Genomic DNA, 23871 nt, shown 5'->3' with positions numbered 1-23871 from the left:
ACACAGCTCTTGTATATGGGGATTGCCTACCCTGCACATCATCACAAAATGTGTTCTTGATTACAAACTAAATAAATGTAGACTATTTAAAGCAGTGGTCTCCAACCTTTTTACGCCCAAGATCACTTTTTGAATTGAAGGGCAACCCAGGATCTACCCCACCCCTTCCCCGTCCCACCCACTCCATTCCCCCCCACCCACCCCATGGATTGCTCTCCCGCAACCTCATTCACTTTCACCAGGCTGGGGTAGGGTATTGGGGTTTGGGAGGGGTGTGGGCTCTGGGTTGGGGCCAAGGGGTTTGCAGTGTGGGAAGGGGCTCTAGGCTGAGCCTGGGGGAGGGTCAAGAGGCGGTGAGGGGTACAAGCTCTAGGAGGGAGTCTGGGTGCAGGAGGGGGTACAGGATGCTGGCTCTGGGAGGGGGGGGTGAGGCGTGCTGGCTCTAGGAGGGGGCTCAGGGCTGGGGGTTGGGGTACAGCCTTCCACCGGGCAGCACTTACCTCCGGCGGCTCCCAGTCGGTGGCGCAGCATGGCTGCCACTAAGGCAGGCTCCCTGCCTACCCCAGCCCCTCGCCTCTCCTGAAAGGGGCCAACGTGCCCCTGTGGCCCGGTAAGGGGCACATGGCTCCGCACACTGCCCCTCCCTGCAAGCACAGTCCATGCTGCTCCCCTGGGCCATAGCTCCCCGTTCCCGGCCAATGGGAGCTGCGGAGGCGGTGCTTGCCGGCAGGAGCAGTGCGTGGAGAGAGACCCCTGCCCCAGCACCCCCAGGGCACGCTTGGCCACTTCCAGGAGCAGCATGGGGCCAGGGCAAGCAGGGAGCCTGCCTTAGCAGCAGCCTCACTACACTACCAGAGATCGTGATCAACTGGGAGATCCTCTAACATCAACCAGTCGATCACAATTGACCGGTTGGCGATTTAAAGGATTACTAGAACAACACACAACTGAAAAATTGTGCAGTTGACAATCAATCATCTCCCTCTCCATTCAGTGCGACGTATATGGATGAGAAAAATCAACAATAGGTTTCATACATTTTACAAAACATATATCCTTCTGCTTCGTATTCATAGGCCATCTTATTAAAAATGCAATACTCTATTAACTTTCCACACACAATGAATGGGCAAATGAATTAAACAAAACTGGCCTTGCAATACTTTGGAGACAGCAAATATTTCAGGCAGTCCACTATAAAACGAACAACAGAATCTATCTTTGATACATCAAGAGGAATCTAAGATACGAACTATAATTAAGGCTGCGAGTTTGTCATAGAGGTCATGGATTCTGTGATCTCCGTGACCAGTGCGGCTGGCCTGGGGGCTGCCTGAGCAGCACAGGCAGCCCCTGGGCCAGCCGCACCAGCTGCTACTGGGGCAGTCTTGGCCACCGCACCCCACCCCACCCCCCCCCCGCCACCCCCACCCCCAGAAGCTGGAGGACTCTGGCTGTGGGACAAGGCTTAGGGCAAGGGGTTGGGGCACGGAAGGGGGTGAGGGCTCTGGTTGGTGCTTGGCTCTGGGGGCTCCCTGGAAGCAACGCTGCCTACACCTGCAAGCACACTGCCTATGCCTGCAGGCACTGCCCCCCCAGCTCCCACTGGCCACGGGCGGAACCGGTGCTCGGGGTGGAGGTAGTGCACTGAGCCAGGTAGGGAGCCTGCCAGCCCTGCCCCCCGCCCCCAGCACCAGCGGGGGTCCCGGGCTGCCGCCGGCCACCCCCCTCCAACAACAGCAGGCGTCCTGGGCCGCTCCCTCACTCCACCACCACAATTTAGTCAGGGGTATACAGTACAAGTCATGGACATGTCACGGGCCGTGAATTTTTGTTTACTGCCCGTGACCTGTCCATGAGTTTTACTAAAAATACCCCTGACTAAAATGAAGCCTTAACTATAATCAGCACTGGTTCACGTCTCATTTGTTTGTTAGTTACAACCAAACAATGCCCATGATGTGGTACTAGTGGAGGTCTGTTACAGACCACTGAATTAAATCAGAGAACATGAAGAATTATTCCTTAAGCACCTATCTGTAATGTGTGGAAGAAAGGTTGTTATGGGAGATTTCAATCTGGAAGACATTACATTGTTACAGTTTCTAAAAATTATAGATGATAAATTTCTAAACACAAAAGTATTGCACCCCACATGAGGTAATGATTTTGGACCTCACTGTGAGAAATAAAGATGAATTAATCACGGGACTGGAAGTTGGTGGTTGCCTAAGGACCAGTGATCCTGATCCGATTACGTTCATTATGGGCAAACAAAGGAGAGTCCTTATCAGCAATAAATAAATAAATTATATATAAAATATAAGCCCACACACTGCTTCAAAAGAAAATTTTTTCCCAAGGCTAAGGAAAATTATGACTAAAGTTAATTGGAGAAAACTTAAACAGAAAAATGTGAATTACAATTGGGAGTTCTTTTAGAAGAGTTTGTTAGAAGGCCTAAAATCTTTAATTCCACAATCTGAAAAATGGCTACTCTGGCTAAAAGTCCAATGGAGAAATAAATGCAGCAACTAGAAATAAAAAAGCAATATATAACAATGAAAAAAAAGGAGAAACAGATAACAATATAAATTAGAAGCTATTGAGTACACAAAATGGATAAAGGAAATGAACGACATCAAGGAAAACTTCATAGCTGTCAGAGCAAAGGTTGGTAAGAAGGAGTTTTTAAGTACATCAGGAACAAATGAAATCCTAGCAATATCATAGGCCAATTACTAGATGATGATGGTAAAATTGTTGTTAATGATGCAAAAAAGGCAGAACTGTTCAACACATATTTCTGTTCAGTATTTGGAAAGAAGAAGGATTATGTATTTGTATCACATGTGGATGATGAAGGACTTTCCAGTAATGAAGGAGAACGTTAGACCGATTTTAAACCAGGAAGCCTGGATAACTTGCACCCAAACGGTGCTAAAAGACTTGGCTAATGAGATCTCTGCCCGCTGATATTTATTTAGAATACCCGGGAAATTCCAGAAGACTAGAAGAGGACTAACGTTGTTCCAATATTCCAAGAGATGCATGTATAAACTGGTTAGCTTGACATTAATCCCATGCAAATAATGGAAAAGCTGATGTAGGATTCAATCAGTAAAGAATAGGAATATAAAGAATGCCAGTCAACATGGAAAATGTCTTTTCAAACTAACCTGATTTCATTCTTTGATAAAGTCTAGTTGATAAAGATAAGTACGCAGATGTAATATATTTAGACTTTGGTAAAGCATTTGACTGAGTACTGCACAACATTCTGATTAAAAAATTAGCACTATGCAATATCAATAAAAGCACACATTACATGGATTAAGAACTGGTTAACTAAGAGCAAATGAATATAAGCCATACTTACAGAATGCAGGACTGTGTCCTGGAAAGAAATGACTCTGAAAAGAATTTAGGATTCATAGTGAACAAACAACTCAATGTGAGCTCCAGATCAGTGAGCAGTAGTACGGACATGATTTTTACTTCTCTACAGACAGACAGTATACTACTGTGTACAGTTCTGGTGTCCACATTTTAAAAAGAATGTTGAAAAACTAAAGAGGGTGCAAAAAAGAGCCACAAAAATTATTTGAGGGTTAAAGAGCTCACTGTAAGACAATTTCTTCAGGTCTTTCAATCTGTTTAACATATCAAAAAGAAGACTGAGGAGTGATGACTGCAGTGTGCAAGTATCTTCACAGCAAGGAAAAACCAGATATTAAATGGCTCTTTAATTAAGTGAAGAAAGGTATAACAAGAACCAATAGTTAAAAAGCTGAAGCCAGACAAATTCAAATTTGAAATAAGGCACACGTTCTTAACAGTGAAGGTGATTAACCATTGGAAGAAGCATACCTAGGGAAGCAGTGGGCCCTCTTTCTTTCAGTGTCTTCAAATCAAGACTAGAAGCCTTCCTGGAAGGTATGCTTTAGCCAAACACAATACAGGCTCAATACAGGGTAAGGTGGGTGAAATTTCATAGCTTATAATATACAGGAAGTCAGACTAGATGATCTAATAGTCCCTTCTCGTCTTAAAATCTATGATCATCATCATAGGAAGGCACAGCAAATAAGTATAGTTCTGCAAAAGAATTATGAGACACAATAAAGGCAATTCAACTTTCGAGAGACTAACACTGTCAGAAGAGATACCACAGGATCTTCTGGAAGGATTCAGAGTCTATGTATACCAAATTTTAAAAGCCTTGCATTGGTTTCATACAGTTCCATCCTCAAACAGTATGTACTGCTGGGTTTGGCACACTGTTAGTTCCTAAAAAGAATGGGATGATGATTCCTTCTGAATGCTTTGAGGGAAAAAGCTAGATATTACTGGGGGAAAAAAAATACTTCCAAAGGAATAAAGAAAACGCTGCACTTAAAAAAAATAAAACAAAACAAAACATTAGTACTTGAGCATTGTGATGGGGCAGCTACACCTCACTGGCAGAAAAGGGGTAAAAAGCAGCCCCAGGGAGGCAGCCAATTAGAAAGGGGATAAGAGGGGCAGCCAATCATGGGCCAGCAGGCTCATATAAGGAGGACTGGAGGGCAGAACAGAGATCAGTAGCTGACTGGAGCTTGGGGGGAGAAGATCAGGCTCCTAGCAAGAGGAAGGAGTGCCAGCACCTGGGACAGAGCAGTGCTGCAAGCAGAGACTGGAGAGCTAGAGAGAGCTCCTGGCTGGCTGCTAGGGCCTGCAGGCGGAGGCCTTGAGGTAAGGGCAGAAGAGGGTGCTGGAGCCACATGGGAAGTGGCCTTTGAACAATGGACTGCAGTTGCCACTGAGGGAGTGGCTGGACAGAGATTGCAGATCCCCCATAAAGTGTGGCACAGCCGGAGGGCAGAGTCACTGAAGAGGACGCACGGGTCCCAGAACAAAAGTGACAGCGGTGAGGTACCACAAGAGGAGGGTGCTGTAGAGAACAGAGCTAATTCCCATGACAGCCGGCAGGAGGCGCCACAGTGGTCAGTCGTACTCCATCACAGGCATCAAAAACTGATATAAATAGCCAATTTCTGAAATGTTTAAAAACTGGGCTTGCAGTTCCTTATATTACTACAAAGTAGTACATTTTCCGGAGACAGTTCCATGGCCTGTGTTTTGCAGACTACACCATCATAATGGTTCCTTCTGGCCTTAAAAATCTATAACTCTTAGTGCTCCAAGTTTTGCCTACTTTACGCTTATGTGGAGACTAACAAGGCCAGTCTAAGTAACTAAACTGCATCAGAAAAACTTCAACCAACCCAAACCTTTGACCTCATCTTTTCATTTATTTATTCACCATCTTCTTCAAACCCCTTCTCAAAACATTTTCCTGTGTAGTCTCACAGACAGTCTATTATAATAATATTAGTATAATCCAGTCCAAGTTTACTAAGTATATGGTATGTAAAGGGTGCATTCCGCTAGTTGCCCAGTATGTTATGTCAGACTTATCTACCTTCTCATCTCCTGTTTTAATTTACTCAGGTCAACTTTGTCTACTCCATATTTTGTGAAACATATACCACATTGCAAACAAACAGTAATATTACAATAAATGCAAACACCATAAATACAGCCCTGATCCAATACCTACTGAAGAAAATGGGGAAATTAATAAAGCTACAGTGACAAAGTTTCAGGGCATAAAATAATTCTAGTGAATTATAAAGGCTGCTAGAGTTCTCTTCTGATGTCTTACTTCCCTACAGCACATGAAACTGGAAAGATCACTTATCATAAATAGACAAGAAAAGAGTTTCTGAAGTGTAAAGGAATGGAATGTTCCAGTTTTCTCACCAATTGATTGTGCTCCAACTCGCAAAGACTCAATTCTCACAGAGCTCAAGTTACTTACCCTGTGGCATGACAGTCTGAGTCAGCCTCGACCCAGCAGTAGGTGCAATTGTGTTACTGTGGATGTTGTATTTTCTGCCTTCAATTGCAAGTGTATTTGAAAGACCCAAAAGACCAATTTTTGCAGCACTGTAGTTTGCCTGACCAAAGTTGCCATATATTCCAGCAGCTGAAGAAGTCATAATTATTCTTAAAGAGAAGGAAAAACAGAAAATTAATAGTTTCTAGAGGATGCCAGGTTAGGTGTTGCAGCCATTTTTGGCTTCTGACAATTACACATCCTAAAACCATGGGGATGGTAATACTGTAACATCTCAACATGTCAAAATGAATGTTTGAGTAATTATGAAGCAACTTTTTCTAATGTGTGGGGGTGATGCCAAAAATGGCACAAATACTGAAGAGTAATGCAAGGGGAGTTAGAGGTGCTTAGCACCTCTCAGGATTTGGTCTCATATTAGAACAGAAATAGCAGCTTGCAACCACTGGCATAATGGCACAACTATTTTGTAAAAAGTGGGGATGGCACTAATGGAATGTATGTTTGCACTTAACCATATACTTCATATGAAGATATTTTTACATTTTAAAAATAGCTTTGACAAACAGACAAGTTTGGTAAGTTGAAAACTGTTTTCACCCACCCCCTACATAATCAATAGCACTACTCACTTGCTTAAAGTTAGACACAAGTTTAAGTACTTGCCTGAATCAGCGCCTAATGCATGTCACATATAGGTCTCCTTTTTGAGCAGTTAAAGTCTCACCATAACCAGTTCTGATTCTGATCTGAATTACATGGAGTGTGCATCTACAGGAGCTGCACTGACTTAACGAGAGTCACTCCAAGTTAACACAAGCGAAACTGAGATAAGAATCTGTCTCAACGTCACTCCCAATCGCTACATCAACACGGTTTCACCATCTTCAGTCCAAATAAAGATGCTTTGGTTATGTTAAGAGAGTCAAGGTGAGAAAAAGCTAAAAAGTGTACAGAAGCAGACATTCTGCAAGTAACACGTTTCTGTACATTATGTGAAGATACATTTGGTATATAACACTAACATCATTTGGCAATAAACAAAGTGATTTACAAAACAGAGCAAGAGAAGAATTGTGTCTCATATACAGGGATGCAATCCCCAAAATTATGCCCAATAAGTGATCAAATGGCCACTATATGCCATTTTGGTCACAGAATGAAGCACAAACTAATTTAATCTTCAACTTGTAGGTGGATAGGACTAAACAGCCAGACTGCCAAAACACCAGGACAATCACTACAAAGAATAGATATAAAGGTGAAAAATATAAATCTGGATATAATGTGAACTGACAGCAGCACATCAGCTTTGGGAACACACCAGGCAGCGTGCGCACACAAATCTTCACAATAAATCTGGAGATGTTTATTGAAAGACAAAAATAACTTCCAAAAAAAAAGTTGTTAGGATGTTATCCACAGAGTGTGTGTAGGAGAAGGCAGGAAACAAATGGATGTCAGCCTCACACATTTGGGCACGAAGTGATTATTTCCTTCCCATTGACTAAACTGGAATGAGACTCATCAAGTAATCCATTGCAGCATCAGAAAGCTTGTGTCAATCTACTGTTTACTGATGAAAAAATTAGCCTTATACAGTTTTACCTTCCAAACTTCTGATTTTTCATATGATTCCATGCAGCTCTGGTTACCAGGAATGATCCCTTCAAATGAACTCTATGAATTATATCTACAATCAAATTAGTTGAACAGACATTTGATTCTTTTCCTTTTTGTGGCAAAATAAATATGCAGTTACTACTTTCTCCAAGAAAAAAAAAAAAAGAGAAGCCTATTTAACTTCCTCTCACTTCATTCACACTCAACTAATTTAATCACAGTCTGGACATCTGCATTGCATTTTTTAAATCATTTTGAAATGCTGTGGGATGGGCATTTGAACTGACTAGGCTGGTCTTCTCCCTGCTCCCCTTCTTGTCCTGTGTGCAGCTCTAGCACATGGAGTTCATGGTATCACAGACCCCTTGTGCTTAAGCATAGCCATGGGCTGTTGTTCTGCAGTTCCTGCCTCTTACTGGCAGCCTTTTGGGGACTTATTGGATGCTCATTCCCCATCACTTCACTGAGGGGTATTTGCTTGCTGTCCTGTTCTGACAGCCATTGGGCACCGCAGCTTCACACCACATTTCCCTTGTTATAGGTTTTGGGTGCTGTCTGTCTTTCTGGACTGCTGAGGGTTTCAGGGGTTTCTCTGGGTCACAAATGCATTTTTCCTACATGGAAAAATTGGTGCATGTTTCCATTGTGGGTTTTTCCTGACAGCCTTAATCAGATGGTCTGTTTTTTATGAGCGCTTCCCTCCCTGGAGATGGGGGTGACATTTGCAGGAGTCCAGTGTGGATTGCAACACTGACCCAATGTGAAAGCTGATAATGAATTAAGCATCTTGGGGCTGAGATTTGCAGGCCAAGTGTGAATCTCTAAGGTCAGGTACAAACACACACCCCGATCTGTGCCCCTCACACTCTCATGAGGATGGGGTGGCATTTACTTAGCGTCTAGAAACCTTCACTAGTTAAGTCAACTTCAAAGTTAATCAACTTACCCCAGTCTTCATCACTTATCCTAGCAAATGAACGGTCCCTCAGAATCCTAAAATACATGGTCAGGAAAACAAAAAAAGAAAGTGAACATGTATTTACACAAAAGGATTAGAATATGGTACAACAATGGGGAAAAGCTACCTTCATATTTACTTACCCAGCATTGTTTATAACAATATCTGCAAAGAACACAAAAACAAAACATTTTAAGTATGAATGAGTATGAATCTGCTTTAACTCTGCTCCTGCCTTCAAAATCTAGGTTATAAGCACACACATACAGTTTGTTATAATTGTTAAACAGTCGCTCACTCATACTGACTAGGGCTTTCCTTATGTTTCAAAAGTATTTTTGGACATGTAGTCCCAGTCTGCCACAGGCTGCAGTGAAGCCTCATAAGTAGACGCAGGTGTTGAGATGACAACACTAAGCACTGATGGGAAGGTGCCATAACCGGCCCCCTTCCTCAGTGACATCATGCTCAAGTTTGTAGTGATGAAACCACCCAGATCAATGATGCTACTTGCTACAAATTCTGAACTACATGATTTATGGTAACATAAAAGCTGGAATGCTCCCAAACTCAAAGTGAGTGGCACTATGGACAAAGAGTCAGAAAGCCTGTAATGTAACTCAGGCCACACAACCAACAATAAACAAGAAAGGGAGCTTCAGAACCACCCACTCAGTTTTGCATCTCTCACTGCCTAGGTTTCCGTTCTGCACATGCTACCCTGAGCATAAGGGAATGTGGACATCAGAGCAGGAGAGAGAAATATACAGAAGGGGAAACTGTATAGTTTAAGGGGGAAATGAAACAGAGAAAACAGAGGGAGAAGATGGAAAATAATAAGAGGATTGAAAAAAACAATAGAAAAGAAAATGGCTGGAAATGAAAGGAGAGAATGAAAACAGAAGACAGAAGTGGGAAGAGAAGGAAAGAGATAAGTGAAGAAATGGAAGAAAAATTAACACACAGCTTAATGCTTTGTAGAGTTTTATTTGCTTTTGTTCTTATCCATTGCTCAGCTCTGACCAAATACCATTTCCAGGTATTTAGCCAAAGTAAAAGGTTAGATAATGATTATGCCTTTAATACTTGCAAGCATTTGCAAAACAAAAACGTTATTAAGAAAACGTTTGCGACCTTTTACTCTCTGTAGCACCACAACAGTCTATTCTTCACTAAGGTAAGGCAAAAGTAAAGAGAATTACTCAAATGTTACTGAGCATCTTTAACTCTTCATGAATCTCTTCAACATTCTTTCAATTCTTTTCATCAGGGATTAAATGACTAGCAACATAATGTCACACCAATAAGAAAACAAACAGCATGATAAAAGAAAACAGATCAAAGTTCAAAGTTTGCTCTCTATTTATGGGTATCAATAATTCTGTCTTTTAGATGTACCAGAGCAAGTCAGAACTATGCTTCCTTGCACTAACTTCAGCAAAAGGGCAAGACAGACATTGTGGAGTAGACTACGTTATTAAAAGCAAACATAAAACAGAGCCAAGAAAAATGTGAAATGACATCCACTTCCTTTAAGACTGCATATACTGTTTTAAGGGAGAACACTGAAAAATCAAGATTTCAGGAACAAGTCACCATGCTTTAGAAGTGTATTTTCTCTCTCTTGGAATGCAAGTTCTCTTTTATCCTGGAATAATGATAAACTGAAATGACAGTCCAGCCCAGAATATGGGTTATCATAGATTCAGTACCGCTAAGATGTCTAGGTTGCTCTGTTCATTTTCCAAGGTGTAGGTCTAATCTTTTGGGTATTGTTCTATGATGACAGTTGGCAAGTGGCTGGAGTAATCTTTGAGAGAAGGACAACTTGGTGATAAAGTAGAGAGGACTGATCTTCACAGAAATGGAGATCTACTGGGGAACCATAAATAATGGCAAACCATTATTTGCCAACTAACTTTAGAGAAGACCTGTAAGGAAGGTCCAAAAATTGGGTAATAACTTGAAAGACCATATTACCTGATATATGCTTATTTTTAAGTGGAGCGGCCCACTGGAGAGAGTTGAATTCTCATTTGTTGGCTTCTGTTTTGTTTGTTTGTTTTGGAAGGGGAAGATGCAGAGTGATGTGCATAAATAAATTCACCTTCTGCTTTTTTTTTAATCACATTCAGTGTTTATATTAAAAGAACAACAATCACCTTCAAAGCCAGTCAGTTTCAAAAAACTAAATCATACAAGTTCCAGGTTGTAAAACTTCTCCCAAGTTTCCCTGACAAATGTTGTGATTCTTAAAATTACTTTAAAAAAAAAAAATAGTATTTCACCTCCTGTTTCTCTGTGAAAGAACCATATTAGCAAGGGAAACTGTGAAATTGATTATACACAAAATAATGCACAAATTTTTACGTTATAATTAGGTGTTGCTAGAAATAATAGTAAGCGAAAAATTTTCGCAAGGAAATGTTATTTCTGAATCATTGGTCTCCTTTTAATAAAGAGTGTAAGAGCAGCAACATGCTACCTTAAAGCAGAGGGATAAGGGGAATCAGAGTTCCTTTCTACCCTATGTAAAAAGAGAGATGATGCCAACGTTATAATAAACTTTTATACATTCCTGACAGATTCAGCCCCTACAGAAGTCATCCATAATGACCACAGTGCACATTATGGAGTGGGTACCATTGTCTGTCTTGTAGGAAAAGGTGTGTGGCCTCTAACAGCTAGAGAGCTAGAATGACTGGCTGAGGCAGCTTCAGATCAGGTTTCTGTGGGGATGCTGACCAACCCCCACAGGTGAACAGAAGAGAGAGGGGCACTATTTAGGTCCACAGCAGTGCAGGAAAAGCCCTCTTACCTGGACCAGGTGGAATAGCATCCACCCTCCCATCTTTGGAAGTAGCTAAATAACAGTTTTGTCATGATCCACTGTGGGCATTACACTAGTCGCTCCTTTCTCAGGGGGCTGGGAAGGACTTCTTCCCTCACTGACAGATTAGCCAAGGCAAAGTGTGAGGGGGTTTTGCCTTTCCCACAGGGGGTTGGGAGCTTAACTAGGATGAACACGAAATGGGGATTGGGCTATGATGTCATAACTCATTACGTAATCATGGGGCCAATGTTTGGTGCAGGTACCCCACAGGGAAAGGCGATGGTGAGCAGATCAAATGAATTGGTAAAGGATTTCAAGGGGTTATTATTTAAAGGAGCAGAAACAGGGAAAGATTCAGGCCTCCTCTAACTGGTACAGCAGGGAATCAACCCTCCCACTCCTTTATAGCCCCCCTTAACCTTCCATCAGGGTGGCAGGGTCCCAGCAGTGGATTGGCTGGGGAGCAGGATGGGTAAAGAGGGAGAGCTGACAGCAGCTTGTCCTAGTATGTGTAAATGATTATGGAATTACCTGCACTGTACACTTATCTGCTGGGCACTCCCAGACATTTATGAATAAAGTTGCGTCCTAATTATACCACATCCAGTGTGTCCTGTCCACCTTCCAGTATATCCGGACAACACTTATTTACAGAAAAAGATGTACTGTCATTTATACATATTCAAGGAATAGTGTTTCTTCCATAAACACTCTAAATGCTCAAAATAATTACTTAGATAAATCTTGCAATTTTCTTTTATATTAGCAACTGCTAACCTCTAGTTACCGGGAAGCGGCTTTTTCATTTGTTTAGGACTACAGAGAATAGAACACCACAATCTTGAATTTAATTACACTGAATTTCCTGTACATGCTATCACTAACTCTCAATTATTAACTGCACTGCTTAAGATGACTTAGCATTCACAAACAAACAAGTTATAAGTTAATAATTGTACCTATCCTCCCAAAAGCTTCAAGGGCTGTCTGCACAAGCTTCTCACCAGCCTCCACTGAATCTGTAAACAAAAACAGGCAGTGGTGTGATCTCCAAATAAAATCATGTATTAGTTACACAGCCACATATTACTGTATACAACGGAATGTGATGCATTTAAAAAGAAAAAGTAAACTGCTCATGTGAAATCCCTATGGGGTAAAATGAAATTTTAGCTACTGCAGGCAATTAGTCCACCGCAATTCCTGCACAAGCCAAACAGTGCAGCATTTTATCATTACATGAAAACCAAGAAGCTAAACTCACTAGAAACAGGCAGTCTAGTTTCTGTGTTAGCTAAATGATAAGCTTGCTAAGTCACAGAAAACACTACCTTTTGCGAGGGGGGAGGGGGATGCTTCCCCCCTCCAGCATACCAGTGCCAAGAGTTCAAGTGAATAAAGGGATCAGAGATTTCATTTTAAGATGCTTTATGTCTCCATTTCCTCCAGCCTCCGAACAATGTTTTATCTCATTGAATGAACTAAATTACTAATAGTATTGGAGCAGTCCTTTGTCACAAACTATTACCTTTCCATTTGGTAACAGCTCAATGTACTGTTTCCATAAATGAAGTGGCCTTATTAAATCTATCATGGAAAATAACATACCATAGTTAGCTACTGCTTTTCCTCCTTTTGCTCTTATTTCTTCAACAACTTTGTCAGCCGCTGAGGAGCTTTTGCCATGTCCTTTGAAGTCACCTCCCAGATCATTCACTGAGTAACACAAAAAATAAATTCTTGACCAATCGATGCTCATATGTTTCAGTCTCTTCTCATCCTGCAGCCACTAAGGTTTCTGGCGGATGTTATTAACAAGATTCACTGCAGCTGATTTCTACTGGTAATCTAAGTTATTTGGACAAGAGCAAACAGTCTGACACTCTACTGCAGGGATGGGCAAACTTTTTGGGGAATAGAAATTGTATGGCAGGCCATGAATGCTCTCAAAATTGGGGATGGGGTACAGGAGGGGGTGAGGGCTCTGGTTGGGGGTGCAGGCTCTGAGGTGGGGCTAGGGATGAGTTTGAGGTGTAGGAGGGTGTTCTGGACTGGACCAAGGGGGTCGGAGGGGGATCAGGGCTGTGGCAAGGGTGCGGGAAGGGGTGCAGGCTCTGGGCTGGGGATGAGAGGTTTGGGGCGCAGGAGGGTGCTCTGTGCTGGGGTTGAAAGGTTTGGAGAGCAGGAAGGGGATCAGGGTTGGGGCAGGGGTGTTGGGCATGAGAACAATAAGTGTTCATGTAGACATGCCCTGAGGTAACAATTTGTGAGGTAGAGAAGAGATGTTTCATCGCTATGTGTGATTTACTTTCCCTGCCAAGCTTGATCTCTCCAATGGTATTGTTATTGTTCAACACGATTAAAAATCTAGATATCATACAGTCACAGTGATTAGAACTAGTCTAGTCCTCCAGTAGCATTTGCTTTTGCTACTGAATGATCACTGAGACTGTGCCTTGAGTACATTTCATTTCTGATCCTGCTTCAAGCCAATAATCAATAGCTAAAAACAATCTCTGAATTGGGCTGCATTCATGTGCTTGGAGCTTCTTTCATAAAGTTAATCACAGAAAACCTAAATTTTGACAGTGCAGTGCTATGCAACAATGAGAAGAGTGTTTCAACTCAACCAATATATACTCTGAGGAAGGTACTTGAAAGTTCTTAAATATCTATATACAGTGGAACTGGTTGTGGACTTGAATAGTATTTAAGTGTGATTTTAAGGATAACTATTGAACGAGGTCACGCGCCTTTTCCTCCTCACTCAATACAGTGTAAAGTAGTCTACCAGCTTATGTATTTGTTCATTCTCATCATGGGTCTTTTTCTGTAAAAGAACTGGGCCAAAATGCAATGTCAGGATACTGACACTGTTAATGGTAGTTACGATTGCCTAGTGATTCTGGGATTCATATAGTCAATGACTGCTTCAAGCACCAGGATCTACTTCTTTTCTATGTACACTCCTTCAGATTTGTCATTTTTAAGGGCTTGTCTATACGGCAAGTTACTGTGCTGGAAGCCAGGGTGTGAATCCGCAATGCATATCTTGCCAGGACTTTCATTGCACTGTAGTGATGTCCACATAAGACGTTACGGCGCAGCAATATGGTGCTCTACAGACTAACATCCTGGCTTTCCATGCAGCAACTTGCAATGTACACAAGCCCTAAAGTTACATTTTCAAGCAGAAGGGCCAAGATAGTCTTTTACTACTGTGAGTTCCAGCACTGCTCTTTCTAACTTTTGCAAGACCTCAAACAATGAGTATTCAGTAACATGACAATTAAGTCCAAAATGAAATACAATGCACCCACAAGTCTACCTGTTTTCATCATAATTTACAAATTCAAGTTAATTGTGGTTTGGCAAACTAGAATAAAGTTACAATGTGAAAAAGGCCTTGTTTATACTAGAAACAAACTGACCAGATATTTAACCAGATCAGTTACTGCCCTGGTTTAAACCAGTGCATCTCTCTAACTGACATACACTTAAACTAGTTTAACCCTTTGTTTAAATCAGTTTAGCTTTTGCCAGTACATTTACCAATTTAAAATAAATCAATGTAAGCAAGAATTAAACCAGTTTAAGTGTGTCTATACTGGGGGGTTCCACTAGTTTAACTAGACTGATTATTAAACTGATCTAGATCATTTATTTCACTCAAGGCTGTGTCAATACATTAATAGAAGAATAGAATTAATCTAATAACCAACTGAAAAAAATCATCTATTTACAAAACTAAAGAAGATTAAAATGATACAGATATGGCTCTACTCCAAAAGGCCACTTTATAAAGATGGTACCTCCTTACCCAATAAATCTGCTGGTTTGTGTATACAAAGTCGTATTTGCATACTTCAGTCAGCAATATTTTTTTCCTTATTGTCCTGCACAGCTAACACTGAGTAAGCTATATTACATAGTCTTGAGATCATTAACAGAATGTTACTAAGCAAGCATCAATTACATCTATAGAACTCCAGGGAAAAGAAGTGGGCTTGCATACTCACCATTACCAGCATAAGTGGAAGAGCAACAAGTGTATCTAATTTTACCTACAGAACCTTACAGTGTGAAGTGCAAGATGGAAAGAAGCCAGCTTGACTCTCAGACCCAAGGGCTGGCAGTTGGAAAAAAAGAACTTTTTACTTTTGAATTCTATCACATTAAATATAGAAGATATGAAAAAACAATGAACATGGAATCCCACAATGTTAGTTTTAGCATCTTTTTCAGGGATACTGTAAAGAACCTCCTCTCTTGACAACATTTCTCTGTTCACTGCTGCATGAATGCTACTGTAAAGTCTGAGTATTGGCTAAAGGAGACAAGGTAATCTTACAGTATATAAAAAAATACATTTGTCTTTACCATTTTTATTTTCTCATTGCATTAAATATTCAATTGATTCAAATAGTCAAATTCTGAAAGATATAGGAGAGAATATCAGAGTTCAAAAATACGTATTTAACATAGCCCTATATTTGCCATTTAAATCAAGAGGAAAATTTACATTGTTTCACAATAGAAGTGACTGCCACATGAGAGGGGAATTCTGTGAAGATTCAGTGAAAAGGGGATTTGGTTTTCTGGGATATAGCATTATCCCTAAGAAGTTAGATGAGAGACATTTGGCTCTGCTGCTCTATGAAATAATTCATCTGGATTGATTAAATACATTAAAATGGTATCCCAAAAGACTTGTTCTATAAAACATCCCTGAATTAAAGGGCAGCATGAAATTAACTTTCACATACAGTAACTCAATGATTAGTACAAAGAAGTCATGTTGCTGAGTTGAATCAGTTAACTAAAAAAAAAAATCTATTTAGCAAAGTAGCTTAATCACATGCTATTTCAGGCTAAAACAACAGGTTATTCACTGCTGCAGATTTCCCCTTTCATGAATTCAAATTGCAATGTTATCTAGAAATGAGACTGCCATATAAAAATCAACTTCACAGCTACTGCTACTAGATTATGTTATGGATGGCTAGGGTTGGGAATCTGAGCAGCACATAGATTAAAAGTATCCACCTTAATCCACTTAAACTGTACAAACACAAATCAAGCAATATTCTGCAGAAAATTTAAGACTTAATAAACAGAGGCTCAACAAATAGTTAGATGCCGGATCAGAGAAACCGCATAGAGAATTAAATACCATTCCATGGTAAAAACCTATAACCTTTGTATCATCATACCATGAGTGATCAAGTGGTATATTGGAGGCCACTTTTGACAATGTTGCAACAGGAAGTCTTGACATATGTGGTCAAATAGGTGTTGATAGGACAAAGTCACAACAGTATGTGCAAGCACTATCAGTTCTTTATGTGGTTAAATTACCAATTCTGTCTTTTTCTACTCTCAGTTTCATTAAACTTTCTCAGGTCATTTGATGTAATTTGCCTGTAACATCATATGTAAGTTGACAGTTTCTCCTTATTCAGGACTAAATATGCAGAGCTGGACAGTATTTGAATGGAAAGCTTTTAATGCAAAAGTTCTCAAAATGTGAAACCCCAGTGGCCCAACAGTATTTGCTGGTGCTCTTTGAAAAGCTGCATGGTCACATGTGACAGCTATTACAGACACATGGAGTCCCTTTGTGATAAATGAAGTGGGCAGTAGCTCCCTTTGATGGACACCCAGACAGCCAATTAGCTGTAAAATCCCTCTTGGTAGCTGTTCTCTGCTTGTTTTACCTGTAAAGGGTTAACAAGCCACAGGTAAAAGAAAAGGAGTGGGCAGCTGACCAAGAAAGCCAATGGGAAGGCTACAACTTTTTCAAATGGGAACGAAACCTTCCCTTTGTCTGTTGCTCTCTGGGCTGAAGAGACAGGGCAGCAGGAATGCTGTGTAAAGTTTGAACCAGATATAAAAATCATCAGATCATAACTAGCATTACTTTTAACAACCCAAAGGTGTAAGTAGATCAGAACGTTTATCTAGACGCGATCAGGTTTATTTCCGTTTATTTTTTAAGGCTTGTGGATCTCCTCTGTGCTAACCCCAGATGCTTTTGTTTGTTTGTAACCTTTAAGCTAAACCCTCAAGAAAGCTATTTTGTGTGCTTAATTTTTGGAATTGCTCTTTTAAAATCTAGCAAAAGCCTAAGTTCCAAATGTATTTTTTCCTTTTTGTTTTTAATAAAATTTACTTTTTTTAAGAACAGGACTGGATTATTGGTGTCCTAAGAGGTTTGTGTATGTTGTTTGGTTAACTGGTAGCCACAGCTAATTTCCTTTGTTTCCTTCCAGCTGCAGGGGTGAAAGGGCTTGAGGGTACCCCACAGGGAGGAATTCTCAAGTGCTCTTCCTGGGTTCAAAGGGTTTTTTTTGCATTTGGGTGGTGGCAGCGTTTACCAAACCAAGGTCAGAGAGAAGCTGTAACCCTGGGAGCGTAATATAAGTCTGGAGTGGCAAGTATTAATTTTTAAAATCCTTGCGGGCCCCCACTTCCTACACTCAAAGTGACAGAGTGAGGATTCAGCCTTGACAGCCTTTGAGACCACTGTACAACTTAATTCACATATCTGAGCTAGGGTTTATATTTTAGGTCCAAGGATGAGTTACAGAAGTTTTCTGCAGGAACTATAGCCACAGGGTGACTGTACCAATCAGGGTCCAGACACCCCATGGGGAGAACAGAAGGTTTAAACCCCCCCAAAAAAGCAGCTATATCAACAGATTGCATACAGTGTTATTGTACCCATAAATATAGATCCATTAAGATCTTTTACAAAAGCTCGTTTTTTGAAAGCTTGTTCTTATAATGTTCTAACTTTAATAATCATGAGATATGTATACAAGCTATGGTTATGAAGTTACCTATTTGCATACATAGAGAACTGTGCTCTTAAACTTCAACTCCACCACACATCAGGGAGGTGAGCAATTGGACAGAAAGAGGTACCTCCCAAGCTTGCTGTTTATACAAAAGTGGACTTGAGTAACAATCCACTGTACAACCCAGAAAAAGACAAATGATTGGCCATTAGAGTTAATGGAAACAGAGTTAATGGACACCTGGGAATTTTCCTATTTTGAATATCTATAGTGACTTAAAAAAAAAAAAAGACACCCTGCAAACCCTTTTTAAAAAAAGAAGAGGTTGGAAGTGAAATCCATCCAGAAACTGAAGGACAATACACTAGGTGGGAAGCGGTGGAAACCTGTTGAATTGGAGACAGTTCACCTCCCAGTGACTTCATAAATATCTGCTTCAATTACCTTTGGTAAATGAAATAACCAAACAATCATTCATTTTCTGATATAGCTGTAAAACTAATCTGTAAAGTTTTCAAAATAACTCACTTTAAAAATGTATAGTGTGTACCTTCTAAAAATGAAACCTACATCTCTCTCTGAGTTGTGAAGAATATGTATTAAGGTTTAACAACCAATAAGAATGCACTTTTATATAGAAATCCATGATTAAATAAAGAGAGTCTTCCTGACTAATGATTTAAATCAATTTGATTTAAATCAAATCCAATCTGGCATCCACACTGCCCACTTGGATTAACGGCTGAGGAGTTGTGTTTAGGAGAGCTTTAGCCCAGCCCCACCTTTTGAGCCAGCCACTCAAATAAAATATCACCACCACACTTGAGTTAAGGGTTTTTGTGAGTGGATGGAAATCAAGTTAGGGTTAAGTTATATATCTAGATAGCCTTTCAGTGAAGAGAAGCCCTCAGCCAAAGATTGTTACTTGTTTCAAACCCAGAAGTTCAGAAATAAAGTTTGAATCTCAGGAGTTAGGAGGATAACTTATTAAAGAACAAAGGTCATTGGCAAAGAAGTCATGAAGTTTGAATCCCAACATATTTAAAAAAAAAAAAAAAAGAGAGACAAAGGTTACTGGCAAGAGATTAAAGAAAGAAACAACTTACCAACTACTGAAGCTCCTCTTTCAGCAAAAGCCAGAGCATATGCTCTACCCAATCCTAGTTTTAAAAAGCAAAAACAAAAAAAGTTTCAGTGAGTCAGTGTATTTTCTACCTATACACTTTAAACCAGTTAAAGTCATGTGGAGAAATGGTCACTTGAGCTGAAATCAGACATAAAAAAATAAAAGCTTGCATATTTAATTAAAAAATAATTCCATTTTAAAGTTGCCACAAAAGCAGTCGCATGTTCTGAAAACTGAAACATAAAAGAAAGCAAAATAGCTCAGAAACTGAAGGCCAAATCCACAATTGAAAACACTAAGTATTCCCCATGCTCACTTAGTGGTACAGCACCCAGAAGAGTCATCATGGAAGCTGCTAAAACTCCAGGAGAGATTTTTGTGCTTGTGAAGGAGGCATTTGTGACACTTGATGGGGCAGGCTACACAATACAGGAATGTATTCTGGTTTTGCAGTGGGAGAAGATATATCAAGTTAATGAACTACATTCTAAGTTAATAAGACAGCCCCTAGTTTGATTTTGTTTTGTCTACTCGAAAGGAAACATTGTCATATCATGCAAACACAAGTTCAACTCCAATCATAATTAAATTATAGTGCCTTTTACCCATATTGATAAAAATCAGTGCCAATTACTTGGACCTAAACAAGAAGCAAGTCATTTATTTGCATGAGCAAGGAGCACAAAGCAGCTTACTTACTATACAGCATAATGCAATATTTAAATGTTTCATATCTCCCATTAGTCTTTCACCTTTGTCTTTATTTAGAATTAAGGCCTGTTGAATACAACAGTTGTTTTTATGGACAATGATATTATCCAATCATACCAGTCAAAATGTTAACAAAAGTGGATCAAGGGCAGAAGTTGTGATTCTTTTCCACACAAGTAATTTTGTTATGAACAATTAAACAAATGACTGAATAAAGTGTAAGGGGGAGAAGGATTTTTCAAAGTGCACACAAAGTGCCTTTGTTCTCCATGAGATCAAGTAAAACTGGCTCACAAAGGCTGTTTGGAAACATATCATTCGTGCTAAATCTAGTAAACAAACCAAGGATTTAGAAATTGAAGTTGAGATTATAGGCCCCATTATGTAATACTTTCATTTGGTAATCTCTTTGGTGCCATGTCTACATATTAGAAAATAATATGGCTCCAATATTTGGCTACTAGCAAGTTGTTATGTAGCCCCTTGAGCTGTGCAAAGTTAAGGTGCCCCTTTCTTCATGATGTTTGAACTATCCAAAGGCACAGGCCAGTGAGAATGGTGTCACACAATGGACCAGACAGGGTGCTTATGATATGGGGATTCCTGTTTATAAACCATTACACACAGAGCAGTCTATGTGGTGTCCACATAAATACCTAATGTAATAATAAAGGATTTTCTCCCAGTCCGTCTCCTTCCAAAGAACTCTTCTATAATCTCATTCTCTAGAGATTACATCTACCACTTAATTGACTAAGCAGAAATCTTGGATTTATTTTACAGCTGAGCCAGAATTGGACTCCTGATAATGTTAAAGATGTCTTTGTATGAAAAAAATAACTGAAGGACAATAAATGAGATTTACTTCATAAAAAACAACAACAAAAGGTGGGAGGCAAAATAAAATTGGTTTAAGAAAATAGGATAATTGAGAAGAATATACTATTTTTCTTACATCTGCATTTTGTTTATAGGATGTAGCTTTTTTTATATCCCAAATAGTTCAAGGGATGATTTTAAAAACTTGTTACACTGGTTTCAATGACTGGAAAAATCAAATTTCTCATTTAAATGACCCTGCTTTCACTTCCTTGAGAGCTGCTGAGGCATCTCATCAGGAACACCTACAGCAGGGGTAGGCAACCTATGGCACACGTGCCAAAGGCGGCACGCAAGCTGATTCTGATTGGCACTCACACTGCCTGGGTCCTGGCCACCGGTCTGGGGGGCTCTGCATTTTAATTTAATTTTAAATGAAGCTTCTTAAATGTTTTTAAAACCTTATTTACTTTACAGACAACAATAATTTAGTTATATATTATGAACTTATAGAAAGAGACCTTCTAAAAACATTTAAATTATTACTGGCACGCGAAGCCTTAAATTAGAGTGAATAAATGAAGACTCGGCGCACCACTTCTGAAAGGTTGTCGACCCCTGACCTACAGGAATGGGAAGGAATACTCTTCTGTCTGCAAGATGTGTTAAGACTCCCTCTCTAACTCTGATCTTTATAAAAGGATCAACTTCTAAGTCACTGTGTAAAAGTAATGGTACTATAATCAAAACAAGGTAAGCACCTATTGAGAATTAAACAAAGCATTTTGATAGATCTGTAGTTAGATAAATGTATTAAGTACTGATTTTAATTTAAAAAGCTGTAGTGAAACCATACTTATCTGTGAAACAACCACTTTCAAGAATCCTATGGCTTCTACTACAAGTTGTACTTGCTAAATATCCACTGATACCACGCAACTTTTTGCTTTTTTGTCTTGTATTATTTCCTATTGTCTCAGGTGGTCACTTTTGATAGATTTCACTGAAGAAGAAAGATTTAAAGAACAGCACAGCAAACTAACACGAAGCAAAGGAAAATCTGGGCAAGAGCTGAAAAGCATTCAGAGTAGCTTTAAAGCTCTTACTCTGCTTCATAATGTCAACTTTAAAAAATATTTGTTTGAAAACTTTTCTTGCAACTATTCTTGAAAGTATCAGCAAAGCATCTTAAATTAATCTGCTGTACCTACAAAGCTAAAGCACTAGAATAGACAATGTTTGCAGTAAAGCAACTCTTAAACAGCCCCAAATCCACACTCCAGCAAAGAGGTCTACATGGTGCGGGTGAGAGAAGAAACGGTTCCTACACCTGTACCGAGCTCATTGCAGGATCAAGGCTTCACTGGGTATCACCTAAGATTATTATAAATTATGAAATAGAAAACAAAATCTCTTCAGCTCTACAGCTTGCTTTGTGTCTGTCAGCACCTGAACGCTGACTAGATTTCAAGCAGCCCGCATGCTTTAATTGCATATAGTTGTGTTTTGAAAAGTAGTTTTTCAAAATGCAATTATCTTGCAAGTTGAAGCAAAACCACGCAGGACGCCTGTTGTAAACATGAGAGTGATTGATCTCTTTCCTTCAAAGGGGGGGGAGTGGCTTCAACCTTGACACCGCGGAATCAAACTTCCTCCTCGGGGAGCTTAGGAAAACCTTTGCCCCAGTTCTGCACAGCTGAGGCACATCCCACACCCACAGTACCGGACTATACAGAATAAATTGCTGGCCACCGCGCGCACGCCCCCCCGCCTTTGTATCCTTGCTAGTGGCAGGCAGAGTTTTCTTTCCCAAGTAGCAGAGGGGATTTGAAAGGGGCTCTTTCAGCTGCACCCAGAGTCGCAGGATCCCCCCTTAACTCCCAAATCCTGCACCCAACTCTTCCCCCAAACCCGCGGCCCGCATCAGCCAGCACCTACGGGAGCAGCACAGGCGACCCCCGGCCTGGCCAGGGCCGCCCCTCCCGGAGCCCAGCGGGCAAGTGCAACGTCGTGCAGTGCAAGTCCACAGGGCCCGAGCGGGCCGCTTACCTCCCCCGGCGCCAGTCACCAGCACCACGCGCCCGTCGAACCTCAGCGCAGCCGACATGCTGCCCCGGCACGCTCCTGGGGCCAAGCGCAATCGCCAAGTGCAGCGGCCGAGCACAGGGCGAGAGCAGCGCGCATGCGTCACGCCGCCCCGCGGCTCTCTGGGAAATGTAGTGTATTGGCTCCAGCCGCTCAGCAGCGCGCATGCGTCACGCCGCCCCGCGGCTCTCTGGGAAATGTAGTGTATTGGCTCCAGCAGCTCAGCAGCGCGCCTGGGGCCGCAGGTGCTGACTTTCCTTTTCCCTGGTGGGGGCTTTTGAAGAGGCGTGAGTGTGTGTTTGGGGCGGAGGCGGAAGAATATCTACACACTTCTTTCATGTTCCAGTTACTGAATAGGTGTCACTGGCCATGCACTGGAGGAGGCGGAGAGGGGCGGGGGCACCTCGGCGGAAGCGGCGGAGTGGGAACACGGGTGGGGCTTTAGGGGGAGGAGGCTCAGCAGGGGCTGGAGTCGGGGGGATTTGGAACCACGGTCTGGGTGCTGGTGCCCCCCCGCCCCCTTCTAGGGAGCTTCCAGCGCTCCAGCCCAGGGCTGCCCTAAACATGCGCCATCTATGACTGGCTTACGGGTATGGAGCACCCCCCCCTTTTTTTTATTCAGTGGGTGCTTGAGCTCCAGCACAGCCTTTCTGGTTACAGTATCAATGTGTCTAGGGGTCACAGGACTCAGACACCTTTATCAGCTGTGGCAGAGTTTTGGGTATTATTCCTAGCAGCACCAGTGTCTCACTCATTACTCGTCCTTTTCTTCCTTGGTAAGATGGTAAAATAGCTTTATCTTCATTTTCTCATCTTTATACACTAGCTCAGCTGTATTTACAGATACAGTTCTTTTTTCCACTGCTTCCATCCTGTGCAGTGGGCCACGGACCACTTCCCGTCCCTGGACGGTGGCAGTAGGGCCCCAGGCCTCCCTCCATCTGGAGCAGCAGCAGTGGTGGTGGCGGGACCCTGGGATGTCCCCCGCCCAGGAGCAGCCCCCCACCCCCAGGA

The 23871-nt window shown here is 41.2% G+C and overlaps 1 protein-coding gene across 1 annotated transcript in view; it reads right to left on the bottom strand.

Annotated features, from left to right (window-relative positions):
- HSD17B4 (hydroxysteroid 17-beta dehydrogenase 4) overlaps positions 1-23022 on the bottom strand; it is a 104756-nt gene extending 81734 nt beyond the window's left edge. Inside the window, exons 1-8 of the mRNA XM_039544503.1 lie at positions 22822-23022; positions 19223-19276; positions 12925-13032; positions 12276-12335; positions 8627-8648; positions 8472-8518; positions 7511-7595; positions 5864-6051 (exon numbers count right to left, since the gene is read on the bottom strand). Of these exons, the coding sequence (XP_039400437.1) occupies positions 5864-6051; positions 7511-7595; positions 8472-8518; positions 8627-8648; positions 12276-12335; positions 12925-13032; positions 19223-19276; positions 22822-22879 (622 nt within the window). The 5' untranslated portion in view covers positions 22880-23022. The remainder of the gene's footprint in view (positions 1-5863; positions 6052-7510; positions 7596-8471; positions 8519-8626; positions 8649-12275; positions 12336-12924; positions 13033-19222; positions 19277-22821) is intronic.
- Positions 23023-23871: the final 849 nt, after the last annotated feature.

Source organism: Mauremys reevesii, linkage group 6 (assembly GCF_016161935.1).
Source record: "Mauremys reevesii isolate NIE-2019 linkage group 6, ASM1616193v1, whole genome shotgun sequence".
NCBI lineage: Eukaryota > Metazoa > Chordata > Testudines > Geoemydidae > Mauremys > Mauremys reevesii.
The sequence above is the reverse complement of the archived record's forward strand: the minus strand, read 5'-3'. Positions and strand labels throughout refer to the sequence as shown.